The following is a 20,506-nucleotide window of genomic DNA, read 5'->3' on the forward strand; positions in this document are numbered from 1 at the left end:
GATTTTTTTTGTGCGGTGTATGAAAAGAAGCATATTTGACGAAGTTATCGTCGATTCAGTTTTTTCGATGGTTTATATGCATTTCAGGGCGAAAAAAGCATATTTGCGTCTCAATTATCCACTTCTGAAATCATTCCTCTCCTCTCATCAAATGTTATAAGTTTTTCTAAGTTTTTGCATGACATGATTTCTAACATGCGACATGCAACTAAAAAACATGCACCTAAAAGCACAAAACAGTCACGCGCAACCGGAAAAGCAAACAAAAGGAAATTGAACAGTGAACGGCGTGGATTTGAGTTATTTTCTTGGGGGAAACTTTTTTTATGCGGTTCCCATCTACCGCACAAAAAAAGTTTTTTTCAAAATTTGTACTGAACACGATATTTTAAAGCTGCTGGTGAAGTTTCGCAGAATTTTTTTTATGCGACTTTTCTTGTGCGGTCCCTATCCCCCGCACAAAAAAAGGTTTGCCTGTACATGTGGAAAGCAGATTGCGCTGGACGGAACGGATGAACAAAACGAAAAGGCTTCGAGAAAATAAAAATAGTTAGTTCGTTAGTTTATTGTGTTATAGAGGCATTAAACTTAAAAGTTCATTCACCTCTAACAAAAATAAATAACGATTTGGTCCTTTTCCCAGTAATTTAAAAAAAAACATACAGTTAGAAAACGTCCCACCTAATCTATCAATATGAATGTCAGCCAAGAATGACTATGAAGCTACCTATGTTTGTTGGGTTTAGATATTATTCAAGACTGTTCTTGATACCGGTATTGATAATTCCGAACGAAAGAGTTAAAGTACTGTTCGAAAGCAACTGAGTCGTTCTTCAAGATAACTGTATTGTCCATCTCAATGCCACGGTTTGGTTTCCTAATTGGGGTTTGATTGTGACGGACAAGGTGAGTCGATGCATAATAAATATTATTCTACATTTGCCGATGGCAAGCACCTATGACAATCGAAGGATAGGAACATCCGTCTGACTTTTTTTCAAGTCTATATCATTCAATTCGGGCCATTAATAGTCGGATATCATTGAGGGGTAGCGATTCCCATTCACAGCAACGTGCCAGTCTTGATCATCACGGAAGAAGTACGGCCCAATGACGCCGCTGGACCATAAACCGCACCAAACCATAATTTTTTAGGAAATCAATGGTGACTCATGGAGCACTTCTTTGTCTCACTGGCACGAGAACATTTTGTACTGTGCCTGTGGAATCAAATTTTTCCACTAGACGCTCAGTTGTTGATCTTGCCGGACGATTATGACGACCATAATTTGGACGTAGCGCTCTTAAAGTTGAGACCATTGACTCCGAATTTCGGTAGTAAATTTTAATAATCTCGACTCGTTGTTGGATCGTATATTTTTCCATTATGGAATGACAAATCTTACTGAAGAGAAATGTCAAGAGAGCGGGGAAAAATATGGCGTCGTTTGGGACTTATCGGGTCGACTTTTGTAGCTTCCTGATTGAAATACCCGTTATAATCTGGATTTGGAATCCGCAATCTGAATCTGGAAGCTGCGTCACGAATTTGAAACTTGGAGCCTGGAATCTAAATTAGGAATTAGAATCTGAAATTTGAACCTGGAATATGGATTTTAAATCTGATTCTTGTATCTGAAACTGAAATTCGGATCAGTAGCTCGAGTCTAGAATCTGAATCTGGTATTGAAATTTGGAAACTTTACCTGGAATTTGATTCGAGAATATGAATCTGGAACATGAATTCTGAATCTCGGAACTAAATGTGGAATCTAAATCTGGAAAGTAAAAAACCTGGAAATATGAAATCTGAGTTTCGATTCTGAAACCTGGAACCTGAAGATTTCAATCTGAAATATAATTGTGTTATCTGAATGAGGAATCTCAATCTAGAATTTGGATCTGGAAGCTCAATCTGGAATAAGGAGTCTGCTGAATCACGAATCTGAGATCTGAAATCTGGAATTTGAATCTGGTATCCGAATTTGGAATCAAAAATCTGGAATTTGCATGTAGATTCTGAATTTGGTATCTGGAGTCAGAATCTCGAATCTGAGATCTGAAAACTGGAATCTAAATCTGGAATGTAAATCTCGGATCTGAATCCGAACGCTGAATTTGAAATCGGAAAATATGAATCTGTGATCTGAATCCGAAATTTGAATCTAGAATCCAAATTTGTACCCTGGAATCTGAATTTGGAATCTGAGTCTGGAATCTTATCGTGAAAAAAACCGGAATTAGGTTCAGGAATCTGAATCTGAAAAACTGGAAGTATAATCTGGAATATGAGACTGGAAGCTGGAATCTGAATATGTAATTTGCATCTACGCCCAAACTAGTGTTGATAGAGAAGATATCATCTTTTTAATGTTGTTAGCGCACCGAAATAATTTATTCTCCGTTTTTATAAATCCTTTGTATTTTTTACTTGGATGAAGAATTATAAAATTCCTATAGGAAACAATATATGTAGTTCGATTATGTTCTCTTCTTATACAATTGAAACTCACGTTTACTATTTCCACACGATCAGTAAAGCTGATGAATGTTTTCTCGGGGTGCCAACTACGTTGAAGTTGCGAATTCAGATTATCGGTTACAAATTCCTAGATTAATCTACTAGATTTAGAATATTTATAAAAATATTACCTTTTGACGAATATAACTAATGATAGCAATTAGATTTAAGTAGCGTTAGGATTATTTGACACCGTACGTTTTGTATAAACTGTTAGATAGTTTCAATAGCTGTAAGTCAAACTTTAGGCTTTACCAATTTCTTTAGACCTCCTTTCTAAATCACTTTTATTTCAACTATGACCTTTGTTCTTCTCCAAAACTATTTTCCCTTTCTTCGATTTCTTCTTCTTTTTCCTCTTCATCATTCCTATCCATATTTATTGACCACTACTCTGCTGACCATTTGGACTGTGTGTAAACTGTCGGTCTGGTCGGTCTGTGTGTAAACTGTCGGTATGGTTTCTTCGGTTTGGTTTGTATGTATGGAGAAGCGCTGCCAGTCGAGTAAAGGCGCACTCTGATAACAAATGTGTTACAGGGTCAAATTCACAAATAAAAGTACCTGTTTCTAAGAATGCTAAATTGTTTTTATGTTCGAGAAGACATTTCATTATCTCAGACTGAGTGTCAGCTTGGAATTGGGTTGGGAGGAAGAAAGAGGGTTGTATCTGTGGCATAACCGCAAGGTTGACGTACGGCTATCGTTGATTTGATGATTATTTGTTTGAATGAATCTGAATCAATTCTTAGGACAGTATTCTAGTCTAGAAATTTATACCCTAGAATGAACCTATCGAAAATCCTATTATTTACCGAGTTAGAGCAGTTTTAGTGGTGCAGTATCTAACCTGGTACGGCCATAACAATGAACTTGAAACGCGTTTTTTCTCGAAACTAGTTTTTTCAAACTGGCGTACACGATATCTCAAGTTCTACTGAACCGATTCATGTAGAAATCATATGAATACAATCTGAACCATGAACAGATTGTATTCATATAATGAACCTCTAAAAACAATTTTTTTTTGAATTTTTACCATTTTTTTAAAAATCGGGAAACGTGAGAAAAAAACGTTTTAAGTCGCATTTTGTTTCTCAAATGGCCACCATTTTGTCAAAAAAGATGTTTTTGGGCTGGAATCATGTACGACATGGCACAACTTTTTTTCTAACCCTCTCACTTCATCAGCTCTTAAATATTCTAGTTATGAATATTTTATTTCCGTTCAATTTTTGTTTTATTGTTAAAAGATAGATGAACAAATAATGATATAATGGATGGTAAAAATATTCTTTGTTTTATTTTTATGGAGCTCGAAAAACCGTCCGAAATTCGTATCTCTACACTAGAATACCCTCTTAATGAATGGATCTTTTCGGTTTCTTCTCCTCGACGCTCGACGCCCGCCGGCAATCAATGCTGACTCGATGACCGCCAAACGAAAGGAGTTCCGCTGTGTGTGCGTAAGGCGGCTGTCTTCAATATCTTCCTTTTCGATGCTGGTGCTTTCTTGGTCGTCTTCTTAGTGGTACCATTTTTCTCTCCAGTGGATTCTCTTTTGGCCTTAGGAGGAATCTTCAGTGAACTCGACACACCAATGCCGATTGTGTGCACAAGCAGGTTCTTGGTGACATTGTCCATCAGCGCCTTCATGGTGAACGAAATTAGCTTCGCCACAACAGCAATAACATGCTCCAATCGCTGTACAATTATAACTGAGTGGATTTCCGTGTGGATTTTCCCCAGGTTCATTGGAAGTCCATGTTAGAGGAACACACATTTTCCAGCGATCGTACATCGACCGCTGCGCAATCATGACTGAGTGGATTTCCGAGCGGGCGCCCGCTTATATTGTGTGATGTCAATAGCCTGTTTTGACAGCAATTTAACAGCTATTGAAATAAATTTTTGGATCAATAAGTAACAAGTGTATAACACGTTCTATCTTTCGAATGAAGTGTTTATCATACCATTTCGTCCAGTTGTTTGGAAGCTATTAACGCTCAAAATCTTGTTTTCGAAACTTTAAACTTACACCCCAGTATAGAAATGAAAGACCTAGTCCAACAACAAAAAAAACCTTTACGATGCCAAGCAGGGATTGGACCAAGACCGCCTGAGTAGTAAGGCTGTTCCAGACAACTACGGTACCCACATAACTACTGATGGTGTTATGCTAATGCTCTAGAATAATATGAAATGAATTTGGACCTTAAAAATATACACGTGATTTCTGAGAGTGAAACGGAGAGCGTAATTTTAACGTTGAACCTTTGAGCCGTGCTTGTTTGCAAAGTGTCTCTTATTCTGCTCTCTTATATTGCTATGGCATTTGTTTTATACACAAACTTGCGTCTCGCCCCAAAAAAAGGTTGTGCCAGTATAGGTGGATAGCACTTTTAATGATACATCTGTGCTCATTTAAAGTAATGTATGAAGATGTCAAAAAAAATTGTTAAGTAATTATTTTGGGTTTGCTGATAAAGGAGGAGAATCGAGACTGAGAGTCTGAAGTTCATCAAATTGAACCAAGCAAATTTGCGATCCGAGGAACGCGTGGAGATACGAAAAGTTCAGGAAGAAACATATGGCCACTTATTATATTTTTATATTTTTTGAATTTTTTTCTGATTTTTGTCATTTTTAATATTTTACTCGAGATTATTAACATATACTAATGAACCACAATATTTTAGTGGAAGTTGCCGTTGCTATATAAATTTATTAAAAAGGGCAAAAATGTATCGCCCTTTCCAGAAGGAGGTACAAAAAGTTCAGAAGGAAACCCAAGGTCACTTCAGTTATATTTTTTGAATTTAGTTTATGATTTTTGTCATTTTTAATTTTTCACTCGAGATTTTTAATATATTACTAATTAGCCACAATATTTTAGTGGAAGTTGCCGTTGCTATATAAATTTATTAAAAAGGGCGAAATATCTCGCTCTTTCCAGAATACAGTATAGACTAAATTTGGTAAAATTGAGTAAGCAGAGTTGCTTCGTTAGCCATTATCTCCACGCTCAATTTTTTTTTCAATTTTGAGGAGGTGTCGCAAATCCCAAATGCGAGTTCGCGCAAATTTTTCCAATAGTGTCTAGTCACTCGATCTCGATGACCAGTTGTGAGCAGAGATGCCAACAATTTTTGTAAAATGATCCTGATTTTTCCTGAATTTTTACTTTTTGCTAAATCAGAAAAAGAAATCCATATAAATATACTGGGAGTTTCGCTGGTTGTGGATGAGAACTGTCATAATAGTCTACATTAAAAAGCTTTCCGGTTCGCGCTTATATAATGCTTACTGTTTCTTCCGTTTATACTCTATCTGTTCGCATTTTCGAAGGTACAGTGTCGACATTTTTTTAAATTTTGAAGTTGACATGAAAGAAATATAATCTATGAGAATCATATGCCCGAAGGTTCTCACAATTCAATCTCAATAAAACGAAGTTTAGAAACAGAATAGGAACGGAAACGATGAAAGGAATATTAGCGACCAAAAATTATGTACAGTTAAATAAAAACGATACAGGTTTCATTACATTTTCGCAGCAAATAACATTCAAGTATAACAATCGATGTACAAGAATTTTGAAAGTAAGAACGCGTAAGCATCTTTTTTTATGAAACTGTAATTATCATTAAAAAGTGTTTTATTTCTTGAAGAATATATATTAAATTGTTTGTAAAGCAAGAAGTTGCAAGAATGATCCGTGAGACACGACAAATGAATTAGCAGGTTCACTACATACGTTTAAAATCTCCGTTCATGTGCATCAGTCGAAACATGGTTACGTAAATCGTTACGACTTGTGTGTTTTATCTATGCATCTATTTTTTTTAAAGCAAATCGTGGCGGGTGATGCAAACGGGTCATTTGAAACAATCCGACTGACCCGATCTTCACCTGAAAAAAATTATAATCTGGTTCAGTTTGTATTAGAGAGGAATTCTGTATTGTTAGCTTCTACCAAGCAACCAGTCCCACGAATACTGCTCGCAACTGGACAAATTAGCTTCCATAATTAGTGAATGTATAGAATTGTTAGGCAATCTGAAAGATTTCAGAACTTCCTAAATTGATTTCAAAACAACACTGTGCATATAAAATTCAAAAAATAATACTTTTGTTTACTTGAAAATGGGTACGAACTTCCCGGACAACCCAATATGAGCCCTGATTTTTTCTGATTTTTTTTCATCCTCCCTGATTTTTCAAAAAAATAGTTTGCAACCCGGGTTGTGAGGGATATTTCGCATTATTATCGTATCACCGAACTTTTCGCGCAATAGATTCATCTTTCCTGTTATTCACTGCTATTGATTTAATAAATTTTCATCAATTTTTCATCAAAATCGTAGGTGAAACTCACTTAACATTCCTAGATAACACGCACAATTTGCGGTAACTGTGGAAATTATTTTTAAAGTGCGACTCGATGAGTTGCCGTCGTACTAGAATGCATGTCGAAAAGTGAGTTTTTTCGGGCCGCTTATCCAGAAAAAAGTTCTTTGGGTAGTAACAGGACAGTTTCATTCTTAGTAAAAAGTTTGAACGATTTGAAAATGTTGTGGAAGCGTGAAATGGGGAAAAACAAACTGTTGTCAATGTCAGATTTACTGAATCCATTATGGCCTCTGGGAGCTATGGAAATCCTACTTATGAACTGGAGAAAGAATATTGGTTCTGTCATTTGATGATGATGACAGTTATAAGTTATTTCCAATAGCATAGGGTGGGATTTTGTAAGCAGGTTATGTTCAGTTTAGTATGGACAGTTATTCCTTGGATAGACAAACCTTGAACTGCTTTCAGAGCCGACATATTCAGACAAAAAAAAATTGCTTACGGGTTGGGTCTCAATAGCTTTCATTAAACTTCGTACGAAGCTGGGCAAAGTTGTTCTAATATGCTGCGGATAAGGACATATTTGATGAAAACGGTTTGCTTTATTTACAGTAATTCGTTGAATTCACGGATACTAACTCGGAAATTTTTTGTAGACCTATCAAACGTATGGAGATGAAGGTCACTTCTCTCATCTTCAACGACTCAATGAAGCCCCCTGTGTTTGGACTCAGGCCTATCGATGGAATTGATTTAGATGCGGAGAACACCGCTGCTTTTGACGAACAGCAGAAATATCTCAACTCGTATATCAATTTGATTTGCATTATTCTTCCTGTGCGGTTTCTTAATTGATGGCCTTACGAGGGCTGGTCTGCCCTGCGACGGAATTGATTTCGCAACAGAACGAATGCGCAAGCTGTTGGAACATTGGAAACATTATGGAGTAAAGGGAAATTCAAATACCCGATCGTGAAATGATGTTGTGGCTCAAAAGGGTTCTGATTGTGTTTGGCAGATGAATATTTTTGGGGTCAGTTTCAATATGAAATTATGTACATTTTTTGGCTAAGCGCTCATCGGTTGGCCCAAAAAATATCCGATTCGCATACATCTGATTGTTGAAGAGAAACTGAGAGAATTGATCCTCCACCACCAAAGATAGCAACGATAAAGCTGCGTCCAAAAAACAACAACAAACCTGTTCATATCGCGATGAACAAACAAAATTTATATTCGAATCACCACCCGTGTCTCCTCCACCAGACGAGGTAGTGGCGGACGCACGCTCCAATCAAATCACTTATCTCGCAAGTCTTATATTTGAGTGCGTCCACTTGTTCGATGTAGTCAGTCACAAAACGTGCACCGTTCGGGATGGAGGTGGATCTACTCTGGCTAACACTGATAGTAACCCTCGTTGGTTACCTTTACTATCAACTGACGAAGAACAATGAATATTTCCTCGAGAAACCAATCCCTTCGCTTCCGGTGCGTCCCTTCTTCGGATCGTCGGCTGCGCTACTGCTGAAACAAGCCACTTTCTCGGATTTTATCAAGAATGCCTACGAGAAGTTCCCGGGTGTTAAGTAAGCATACCGAACACACGTTCACTCAGAACCTATTCTAACTTGTTATCGTTGTTCATGCAAACAGGGTTTTCGGGATGTTCGAAACCACGACGCCGTTCTTCGTGATCCGGGACCCGGAGCTGATCAAGCGGATCGCCGTGAAGGATTTCGACCACTTCGTGGACCACCGGCCAACGTTTGGTAACCACGAGGACAGTGACAATCCGTACGTGCTGTTCGGCAGGTCTCTGTTCGCGATGAACGGACAGCGCTGGAGGGATATGCGAGCCACGCTGAGTCCGGCCTTCACTGGGAGTAAGATGCGACAGATGTTCGGACTGATAGGGGAGTGCGGAGAGGACATGGTTCGATTTTTCGAAAATCAGATGAAGGGCAGTGGTTCGGTCGAGGTGGAAGTGAAGGATATGTTGGGTCGGTTTGGTGTGAACGTGATCGCAACCTGTGCGTTTGGGTTGAAGGTAGACTCGTTCCTGGATCGGGATAATGAGTTTTATCGCCATGGCAAGGAGATGATGCAGTTTGGGAAGTTGAGTGTGTTGCTCAAGATAATCGCGTTGCGTATGTTGCCAAAGTTTTGTGCTTGGCTTGGAGTTGACGTGGTTTCCAGGGAGCAAGCAGTGTACTTTTCGAACATAATCAAAGAAACTGTCCGAAGTCGGGAGAGCCAGGGAATTGTAAGGCACGATATGGTGGACTTGCTTCTACAGGCTAAGAAGGGGACTTTGAAGCATCATCAGGAGAAGGAGATGCAGGAAGGATTCGCTACGGTTGAGGAGTCGGATGTGGGAAAGGTCGAGATGACCAAGCCGATGTCGGAAGCGGAGATGATAGCGCAGTGTTTCATATTTTTCCTGGCCGGTTTCGACACCGTTTCTACGAGTGCTATGTTGGCGATCTATGAGCTTGTTCGAAATCCAGAAATTCAGGAAAAGTTGTACGAAGAAGTCAAAAAGACCCATTCGGAGCTCGGTGGAAAGCCTCTGACGTATGATGCGGTGCAGAAGATGAAATATATGGATATGGTGGTGAGCGAAAGTCTCAGATTGTGGTCACCGGCGCCAGCGATCGATCGTCTCTGTGTTCGTGACTACGTTCTAGATGACGGTGAGGGTCTCAAATTCACTATCGACAAAGGCACCTGTGTGTGGTTCCCGGCCCATGGTTTGCACCATGATCCCCGCTATTACCCCAATCCGGAAAAGTTCGAACCGGAACGATTCAACGATGAAAACAAGAAAAAAGTCCACTTGGCAACCTATATGCCGTTCGGAATTGGTCCCAGGAACTGCATTGGGTCAAGATTCGCTCTGATGGAGGTCAAAACTGTTATTTATCATCTGCTGCTGAAATTCTCGTTCGAGCGAAGCGAGAATACTCAGATTCCGCTGAAGTTGAGGAAGGGATTCACTGCATTGGGTACGGAGAAGGGAATGTATGTGCGACTGCGGGCGCGTAAAAATGTTTAAGTAGCGAGTGATAAGATAGGTGCCGCGATACAAAGGGAGCTTAAGTTTGCCTATCAACCAAAACAAATAGATGTTACACCATTCCAGTCACGTTGTCAATATGTATAAAAATAAATGTGAAATGAAACATGTCTAGTCACTCATCGTCAATTCAGCAAACATATTCCCAAGAATAACATTCGATTAATCGGATCGTGTTATCTTCCCACAAAGCATCTTTTTTTAGCTAGAAATATGATAATAATGATATGATCTGTGCACGAGGCGAACATTTGTTGCGTTTCATCATAGAGCCTTATTTATATGCTAATGATGTTCGTCATTTGAGAGACTCAAGAGTCGAGTATATTCAGCTATATATAAACATAGCTGCTAATTACTATTGAACTTTTTGTCATAATAAATTACGGAGGGTTTAGTAATATGCTGTTACACGCTGCTCGATAAACGCTGAACTTATAGCTTCAAATATCCGATACGCAGACGGCGTAAAATCATTAGGGGTAGTGGGGGCAAAGTGGTCACCTGATTGTTTGATAGTATAACTATTGACTATTGACACCGCATTGATAGTCACCTTATGTTTGAAGAATTTAATGACTTTTGAGTCACCCTGGACTTCAGTAGTACTGTCACATGTCAAAATATAAAAAAATTGCTCTCACGATAGCCATTCGGTCGTAGTTCTGTGCGCATGGAATTTCTCATGAAGCTTAGTTTATTCAATCTGATATGTTGGACAAACCTTCAGTTTGGGCGACTGTTCACATATTCTAGGAGAGGTGAAGGAATATTTCAATCTCAGCGATTAATTAACATAGAAATTACTTTGATGTTTGGGGGCAAAGTGGTCATAGGTGCATAACGACTTACAATGTTCTGTTTATTAAAGCTAGTATACCTCATCACATTCTGCTCTTGAAGAGGTTCCTTTTGTGGTTTTGGCCCTAGAAAAATATGACACTCCAACTTAACCAAGCCTCATTTTGCGGAACGTTATGTGTTTCTTACAACGTTTTTGTATGCATCAGAAAATTTAAATTGAGACTCTAGGTGAATAGACCAAGCTTATTTCATACATCGAATATGATTTGAACAAATTTGGACGAAAAAAACGCATAAATCTATCACATTTAGCTTGATATATGCGAGTGACCACTTTGCCCCCACTAGGTGTCCACTTTACCTCCAAACAAAAAAAAAAAGATCGATTTTCCACCTTTTTTTTTTTTCTAATGATGAAAAATGTACTATTTTGAGTTTTTAAGGTAAAAGCCGTATGCTATCTTGAACAACAACTAGTTGAACTATAATACTCTAAGAAAAACAGGAATTGTAGCGGTATGTGGACGCTGGAAATGGGCATATTCCTTAGGGTGACCACTATGCCCCCACTTCCCCTAATGACAAACATAACTCTGATTTGCTGCCGCTCAAGATGACGATGAAACTAGCATCAAAAAACTAGCTTGTTTCTATCGTGATGCACAAACATTGATCTTGAAACAAGCTTTGAATCTCCCACCAACCAAGTCACACATTCGAGTCCGGTTCCACCTCGGTCATTTTGCATGTGCCGCCATACAACATGCTCTTCACGACTACCTGTTTTATAAGCTGACGAAAGATAATTGTTATTCCCTTGAGAAGCCAATCCCTTCACTGCCGGTGCGTCCATTCTTCGGATCCACGGCATCTTTGCTACTGGAACACATCACCATTTCAGATTCCAACAAAAAAACCTACGACAAATTTGTAGGTGTTAAGTAAGCATAGAGAGTATACATAATTTATTTTATGTTCTTTTTATACCAAATCATATTTGTTTCAATCGACCGAGAACTCCATTTTTTTTTGAATGAAATAAAAACGATCAAGAAAACTTGCGAACACAATACGAACTGGGCAGACTGAGATATCACGAAGCATTTAACTCTTGGTAATTTTTATCACATCATTACGCTTTCTCCAAAATGCCATATGCATAGGGAAAAAAATGGAGGGATGCCATCGAGCACTTGACCGCAGGACTTCGAAATTATTGTATTAAACGCATGTTTTTGACGTAGGACTCCATCTTTAATTTCTGTACTGAGGTGTAAGTTCAATGTTTCAAAAACGAAAGCGTTACACCGGAGAACGTTGCCTTAGAATTGCTTTCAAAACAGGTTATTGAAATCACACCAATTGGTATAAAAGCGAGTGTCGCTCGGAAATCCTTTCATCGCTTAAATGAATGGTGTTTCCCAAACATAGACTTCAACACCATGAAAGTTAGATGCAAGCAGCGGGTACTTTTATACTCGCTTTATATATGCTGTTGCAAATTGGAATGTTTTCTCAACACAGACTTCAAAACCATGGAGCCTGGGGAAATCGGCTTTGGCTCGGTTATTCAAGACTACATATCCCTTCATTTTGCCAGCTCACTGAACTTCTACGCATACCGTTTGATGATTAGGCAAAATGTTGATAACTATTTGCTGCGATAACTACTACCATAATGCATGAGTTGACCTAAATTGGGTATTGTTTGCAATTGAATTCGTAAATTGTTTCATCCATTCACTAGTTTAATCAATAGTTCAACCAATACATACAAAAAATAGCTCTGCGCAGCAGCGATATCGTACCCAATGAGGAACATCCGAGGTGCGATTATTGCTAATTGAAAAAAACACAAATGATTACTAAGCCAACGGCAGTCCTACGTCAACCTTGCGGTTATATCATAGGTATAACCCATCCGTAGTTTTTTTATGGAATAGAACGAAATTTGAAAACTAACTCTACAGTGTTAGATGCGCATCTAAGTTATTCTTGTTTTTTTTATGAAAATACATCCCTATTGTACACATTTGCTGTAAAATGTGTATTCTGCTTCCAATGTGACTATTTTTCGAACAGTGTTCGACTTACTTGCATCAATTATAAATATAATACCGCTCCCCAATGATGGCCTTGTTCGGTTTTTACAGCACATAAAACATCACGATGCATTGAAAACAACTCCTTCCTTTTTGTCACTGGAGAAAACAAAAAACGATGCTCAGATTCTCCTGGCTTCGAATCATAAGGAACGCAAGATTCTTGCCATGTCCGGAAACAACGAATCGCTTGAAAAAAGCTTGGTGGATAATTCATAGTGCTGAAGCAAGATTTTCTTGTATAAGTTGACCAGTTGACCATTTTTCGCAGATTTTTTCAATTTTTCTTTTTTTTTCTTCTTTTCATTCCTTCAATTTTATTTTTTTTCCATTTCATCTATTGTCTCTTTATCCATCTGTTACATTTTTTTCATTTTTGATTTCTTCTATTTTAGATCATTTTTGTCCATTTTTCTATTCTTTAATTTTTTCTATTTTGACGTGGGACTACGTCTAACCGGAATATATGGAGGGTAAAATGAAAACCTAAACACAGAACATGCAGGAAAAAATGAAAGATTTCGAATGCTTATAGCTCGAACATTTCGTACTGGATAGGAGAGATGTTTGCATCACTTGATAGGAAATATTTCTACGCATCTATCGCAACTAACAAAATGTTGTTTTTCATTAGATAAACAATTGAATAACTGTAAAATATTAGGCGTTATCTAAACGCCCTAACTGCATCGTTTTGATTGGCCCGATTTACGGTTTCCCTAACACAACCATCAAAACCAAGCAGCCTTGGGGAAATCGGCATTGCAAATACATGAAAGTAGGGGGACTTTTGTTCTCATCGAAAAATGTTCCCTAACACAGACTTTAAAACCAAGCAGCGAAATCGGCATTGCAAGCACACGAAAGAGCCTAGAGGCGAGTGAACTGAAAAGTTTAAACCCTCTTAAAGCCAAAAAGAAGAAAAAGAACACACGAAAGTAGGGGGAGCTTTTGTTCCCACCGAAATGTGTTCCCTAATAGAGATTTCTAAACCAAGGTGCCTGGAGAAATCGGTATTTCAAATTCATGCAAGTCGGGGGTATTTTTGTTCCGACTGGAATGTGTTTCCCTAACACAGACTTCAAATCCATGAAGCGTGGGGAAATCGGCATTGCGAATTCATACAAATCGGGGGTATTTTTGTTCCGATTGAAATGTGTTTCCCTAACACAGACTTCAAAACCGAGGTTTCTGGGGAAATCGGCTCTGCAAATAAATGCAAACTGCGAGTACTTTTGTCCTCGCTTGCCTTTGTGCAGAGTGGAATATGTCTGTCCTAACATGATCTTCTAAACTTAGGAACCTGGGAAAATCGTGCAGCCACTAGAAGCGAATGAACTTCCCAGTTTCAAGCAAATTCGAGATTCGAGAAGTATGTACACTTTTGGGATGTAAAGGGAAATGTAAAATAAAATAATCGTTTGATATTTTTTTTTTGTCTTTATTGGAAAGATTTTCAGCCTTAGGCTGGTTCATCAAACGTTTGATAATTCTTCCGTACATATATTTTGTTCTAGTCATCATACCAAACGTAAAAGGTCCGTCATTAAATTTACTTGTAACGAAGAACAATCAATCACAATAAATGAATTGACTTTACACGGCATTTGTTCATTTTTTTCACTCACAGAGCAAATATATTGAACTCAATTGAATTTGGAAACTGTTTCATTCAATCAAGAATTTAATCAATACAAACGAATGATTGCTAAGCTAAGGTAGTTCCACGTGAACCTTTTTTCTATTTTATACATTTATAAATTTTTTATTCCAATTTTCCAGTCTCTATAGTTTTAATTTTTTTTCACTATTTCTTTTTCATTTTCTTTCTTTTTTTCCATTTTTCCATTTTCGTTTCGTTTTTTAAAATCTTTTTTTTATTTCCCCATTTTTCAAATTTTTTAAACATTTGTCACTCCATCATTTCAATCATTTTTGTTTCATTTTTATCAATATTTCAATATCAAAATTTTTTGAATCTTTTGATTCTCCACTACCTTTGTTCTCATTTTTTTTTTCGTATTTTCCATTTTGTCACTTTTGAATTTTTTTTCAAATGTTTCCCCCATTTTTAAAATTTTTTATTTGTTTTCCCATTATTTGGCAATGGCTTGGCGGGTTATTTCCTAATGCTGAAGCAACATTTTCTGTGTTAATTTGTCCCATTTTTCCTTTTTCTCATTTCCACTTTATCCATTCTTTAATTTTTTTTTCGTTTTTTTACATTTTCTCTATTGTTTATTCTTATTTTTTTATTTTTTTTACGTTTTTTAATTTTTTCCATATTATTTTTTTCTGTTTTGTTTTTATTGTTCGTCTTGTTAGATTTTTGTTGTTTTTTTAAATTTTTAATATTTTCCCGTGTTTTATTCCTTGGCAATGGCATGGTGGTCCCACTCATCACTCCAGAAATATTGATGTTCAAAGAATACTAATCAAGTCGGGTAAGACGGACACTCCACTGGAGGGAAAGACTAACATTTTGTTTTGAAATCATTTTGATTATTTCTCCTTCTTTTTTTAACAGATGTCCACTAACTACGCTTGCAAGAACAACCAGATATAATGGACGAATCAGCAGAACGGTTTTTAGAACGTTATCCGAATTTGTCATTATTCATTCGGAAGCTATTTTAGACGTGAAAAAATGAGAAAAATTCCAACCCCTTCTGTGTGATTTTAGTCAAGCCTTTTCGTTCGATGATTTTGAAGACCTATTTGAAGACCTCCTAAACTTATCGCGAGCCTAAACTTGAATTTTCAGTTAGTGTCCATCTTTCCCTTCAACTGTCCGTCTTTCCCAACTCTTTCTTGTTTTTTTCAAAGATCTCGGACCCATTGGTTTTGCAAAATTTCTGCCTCAAGAACAATTTTAATTATAAAAGATGGGTGAGTTATATCTATGATATAACCGCAAGGTTGACGTGGGACCTTAGCTTAGTAATCATTTGTTTGTATTGATTAAATTTTCGATTGAATGAAACAATTTCCGAATTCAATTGAATTCAATATACATATTTGCTTTGTGAGTAAAAAGATTGAACAAATGCCATGTAAGGTGAATTCATGCATTGTAGTGGATTATATTCTTCGTTACAAGTAAATTTAATGACTGTCTTTTTACGTTTGGTGTGATGCCCAGGACTTACAAAATATGTGAACGGAAAAGATATCAAACGATTATTGTATTTTACATTTCCCTCTGAAGTTTCCATCTCTCAAGTGTATTTGCAATGCCGATTTCTCCAACGCTGCTAGGTTTTGAAGTCTGTGTTGGGGGAACCATAAATCGAGTCAATCAAAACGTGGCAGTTAGGGCGTTTAAGTAACGCTTAACATTTTACAGTTATGCAATTGTTTATCTAATGAAAAGTAACATTTTATTAATTGCGATAGATGCGTACACATATTCCCTATCAATTGATGCAAGCATGTTTCCGATCCAGTAAGAAATCTTTCATTTTTTCCTGCATATCATGTGTTTAGATTTTCATTTTGACCCACATATATTCCGGTTAGACGTAGTCCCACGACAAAAGAAACCTAGACTATCGATTCGTGAAAAAACAGGAAGTGGGTTATATCTGAGGTATAACCGTAAGGGTGACGTAGGACTATGATTGATTTAGTGATCATTTGTTTTTAGTTGCATCTGAATCAATTCTGAATGATAGAATAAATGAATATTTGGAGGACTTCGAAAACGAGAGCGTTACGTTGAAGGCACAATATTCATCAAAAGAAGCAATCAAACAAAAGTTGTATAATACATAATACATTGCTTGTATTGTGATATAATTTGTATTTGTATCTTTTGATTCTCCACTACCTTTGTTCTCATTTTTTTTCGTATTTTCCATTTTTTCACTTTTGAATTTTTTTTCAAATGTTTCCCCCATTTTTAAAATTTTTTATTTGTTTTCCCATTATTTGGCAATGGCTTGGCGGGTTATTTCCTAATGCTGAAGCAACATTTTCTGTGTTAATTTGTCCCATTTTTCCTTTTTCTCATTTCCACTTTATCCATTCTTTAATTTTTTTTTTCGTTTTTTTACATTTTCTCTATTGTTTATTCATATTTTTTTATTTTTTTTACGTTTTTTAATTTTTTCCATATTATTTTTTTTCTGTTTTGTTTTTATTGTTCGTCTTGTTAGATTTTTGTAGTTTTTTTTTAATTTTTAATATTTTCCCGTGTTTTATTCTTTGGCAATGGCATGGTGGTCCCACTCATCACTCCAGAAATATTGATGTTCAAAGAATACTAATCAAGTCGGGTAAGACGGACACTCCACTGGAGGGAAAGACTAACATTTTGTTTTGAAATCATTTTGATTATTTCTCCTTCTTTTTTTAACAGATGTCCACTAACTACGCTTGCAAGAACAACCAGATATAATGGACGAATCAGCAGAACGGTTTTTAGAACGTTATCCGAATTTGTCATTATTCATTCGGAAGCTATTTTAGACGTGAAAAAATGAGAAAAATTCCAACCCCTTCTGTGTGATTTTAGTCAAGCCTTTTCGTTCGATGATTTTGAAGACCTATTTGAAGACCTCCTAAACTTATCGCGAGCCTAAACTTGAATTTTCAGTTAGTGTCCATCTTTCCCTTCAACTGTCCGTCTTTCCCAACTCTTTCTTGTTTTTTTCAAAGATCTCTGACCCATTGGTTTTGCAAAATTTCTGCCTCAAGAACAATTTTAATTATAAAAGATGGGTGAGTTATATCTATGATATAACCGCAAGGTTGACGTGGGACCTTAGCTTAGTAATCATTTGTTTGTATTGATTAAATTTTCGATTGAATGAAACAATTTCCGAATTCAATTGAATTCAATATACATATTTGCTTTGTGAGTAAAAAGATTGAACAAATGCCATGTAAGGTGAATTCATGCATTGTAGTGGATTATATTCTTCGTTACAAGTAAATTTAATGACTGTCTTTTTACGTTTGGTGTGATGCCCAGGACTTACAAAATATGTGAACGGAAAAGATATCAAACGATTATTGTATTTTACATTTCCCTCTGAAGTTTCCATCTCTCAAGTGTATTTGCAATGCCGATTTCTCCAACGCTGCTAGGTTTTGAAGTCTGTGTTGGGGGAACCATAAATCGAGTCAATCAAAACGTGGCAGTTAGGGCGTTTAAGTAACGCTTAACATTTTACAGTTATGCAATTGTTTATCTAATGAAAAGTAACATTTTATTAATTGCGATAGATGCGTACACATATTCCCTATCAATTGATGCAAGCATGTTTCCGATCCAGTAAGAAATCTTTCATTTTTTCCTGCATATCATGTTTTTAGATTTTCATTTTGACCCACATATATTCCGGTTAGACGTAGTCCCACGACAAAAGAAACCTAGACTATCGATTCGTGAAAAAACAGGAAGTGGGTTATATCTGAGGTATAACCGTAAGGGTGACGTAGGACTATGATTGATTTAGTGATCATTTGTTTTTAGTTGCATCTGAATCAATTCTGAATGATAGAATAAATGAATATTTGGGGGACTTCGAAAACGAGAGCGTTACGTTGGAGGCACAATATTCATCAAAAGAAGCAATCAAACAAAAGTTGTATAATACATAATACATTGCTTGTATTGTGATATAATTTGTATTCCATTTCCAATAGTCAAAATATCTGTTGCATCAAATCAGTCTACATAATCATTGCATTCGCTCATCCTTTCTTACAACACTCCTTTCTCGTTTGAGAAATTGTTGAGTAGTCATCGTTTGCCAGTGCGCGTAGAGCGGGGATTCCTTCTTAAGATTCATTGCACCTCTAATAAATTGCCGAAAGACGTGGTCTTACGTTTTTGGTATTCTAGGGTGTGTTCGGATTTTGATACAATCACGCGTCGTGTCTATCAGAGAATCTGGCGGCCAACGTGCCGCTCGTTCGTGTTATTGCTCCAAAAGTTCCTATGTACAAGGGTTTTGCTATAATTATTCTAGGCGTGGTCAGACGCAATATTTTAGATAGAGAAAGATAGCTTCTTCGAGTTGCTAACGTAAATAGAGAAAAGGAAGTGAAAACACATATTTCTCAAAACGTAGCAGGTGTTTACCGTTCTTCAACCAAGCTAACGGCAAAGTGGAAAAAAACACACAAAACCAAATGTATTTGGTCGCAGTGTTATATGGATAGAAAACATTAAAATTAACTCTTTCGCATGAATGTGTTTTTCAATTTCAAGGGGAACTGCCAGATTATTTTTCAGCAACGATGACATCTTTCCGGAATCATCTCGATGCTGGATGGCAACTAAACGAAGAGTTCCACGTGTGTATGTGTGTGTGTGTGGCGGCTGCTCCGATGACTCAAGCGGAACCGTTTGTGGCATCACTCTCCTCCTGATGGATTCCCTTCTAGCCTAAGGTGCACAAACAGGCTCTTGGTGACACCGTTCATCAGCACTTTCATGATGAACGAAGTTAGCTTCATCACAACAGGAACAACATGCTCCAATCGCTGTTCAATTACAACTGAGTGGATTTCCGAGCGGCGCTCGCTTATATATGTTTTGAAAGCAATTTAAAGGCTATTGACATTTTACCTTTTGAATGAAGTGTTTATCATACCATTTCGTTCAGTTGTTTAGGAGCTATTAACGCTCAAAATCTCGGTCTCCGGCGTAACGCTTTCGTTTTCAATACATTGATTTTACACCCCGGTATAGAAATGAAAGACGTAGTCCTACGTTAACGACGTCAATATCTCATATTTTTTTGTGGAATTCATGAAAAAATCAAAAAATGTACGTCTTTGCTTACCTTCCCCTATTATTGCTGATTCCTAAGGCGTTGGGCATTTTTGTACATGCCTCCCATATCCCCAAGTATATGGCAGTAGACTGTACTTGTCGATTTGATGGCGTCAGGCGCTGATCCGATAGTTCAAATGAATCCATCGCAGGAAATTATAATCCTGAAAAAAAACAATTGTTTTTCTTTTCAGGGACAACAATCGTTGTAGCACAAACCCCATACAACGAAATTATGAAAGTTTGTTTAATATGCTGCCGTCAACGACGGCGTGTTTGCACGGCACAAATAATGGTCGGAAAGTAAGATTCACCTCCCACCTGTCTTTATCAGGCGTGTATATATTGGTACTAGAACCTATCCGATTCCGTCAGTCACAAACTGCACCCGCGCCCAGAATGTATCTACTTTGGTTTACATTTGTGGTAACCCTTCTCGGGTACCTGTACTATCAGCTAACGAAGAACAATGAATATTTTCTCGAGAAACCAATCCCGTCGCTACCGGTGCGTCCCTTCTTCGGTTCCTCGGCATCGCTGCTGCTGAAACACGTCACCTTTTTCGACTTCATCCAAACAATCTACGACAAGTTTCCCGGTGTCAAGTGAGCATATACCAAACGCGTAACCATCATTCAAACCTATCCTCATTAATCGTAACGTTAACACACGCACAGAGTTTTCGGGATGTTCGAAACCACGACACCGTTCTTCGTGATCCGGGACCCGGAGCTTATCAATCACTTCGATGATCACTTCGTGGATCATCGGCAGCAGTTCGGCGACCTCGAGGGTAACGACAATCCGAACTATCTGATCGGCAGATCTTTGTTCGCAATGAACGGCCAGCGCTGGCGGGA

The 20,506-nt window shown here is 37.5% G+C and overlaps 2 protein-coding genes and 1 pseudogene across 3 annotated transcripts in view; 2 read left to right on the plus strand and 1 right to left on the minus strand.

Annotated features, from left to right (window-relative positions):
- The window catches only part of LOC129764307 (sodium-dependent transporter bedraggled), a 289,063-nt gene that overhangs the window by 185,520 nt on the left and 83,037 nt on the right, over positions 1-20,506 (minus strand). The window lies entirely within an intron of this gene.
- LOC129764313 (cytochrome P450 9e2-like) lies at positions 8,215-10,063 on the plus strand. Its single transcript, XM_055763275.1, has 2 exons — positions 8,215-8,463; positions 8,531-10,063. Exons 1-2 carry the CDS (start codon positions 8,252-8,254, stop codon positions 9,930-9,932), a joined length of 1,614 nt encoding a protein of 537 aa, XP_055619250.1. The 5' UTR covers positions 8,215-8,251; the 3' UTR covers positions 9,933-10,063.
- Positions 12,540-12,710, plus strand: LOC129772237 (U4 spliceosomal RNA; annotated as a pseudogene).

This window comes from Toxorhynchites rutilus, chromosome 2, assembly GCF_029784135.1.
Source record: "Toxorhynchites rutilus septentrionalis strain SRP chromosome 2, ASM2978413v1, whole genome shotgun sequence".
Lineage (NCBI taxonomy): Eukaryota > Metazoa > Arthropoda > Insecta > Diptera > Culicidae > Toxorhynchites > Toxorhynchites rutilus.

Excerpts from the sequence above, each read along its gene's own strand:
- LOC129764313 (XM_055763275.1), top strand. The coding sequence starts at position 8,252 with ATGGAGGTGGATCTACTCTGGCTAACACTGATAGTAACCCTCGTTGGT. Across the intron at positions 8,464-8,530 it reads GAGAAGTTCCCGGGTGTTAA|GGTTTTCGGGATGTTCGAAA; the intron begins GTAAGCATACCG and ends TCATGCAAACAG.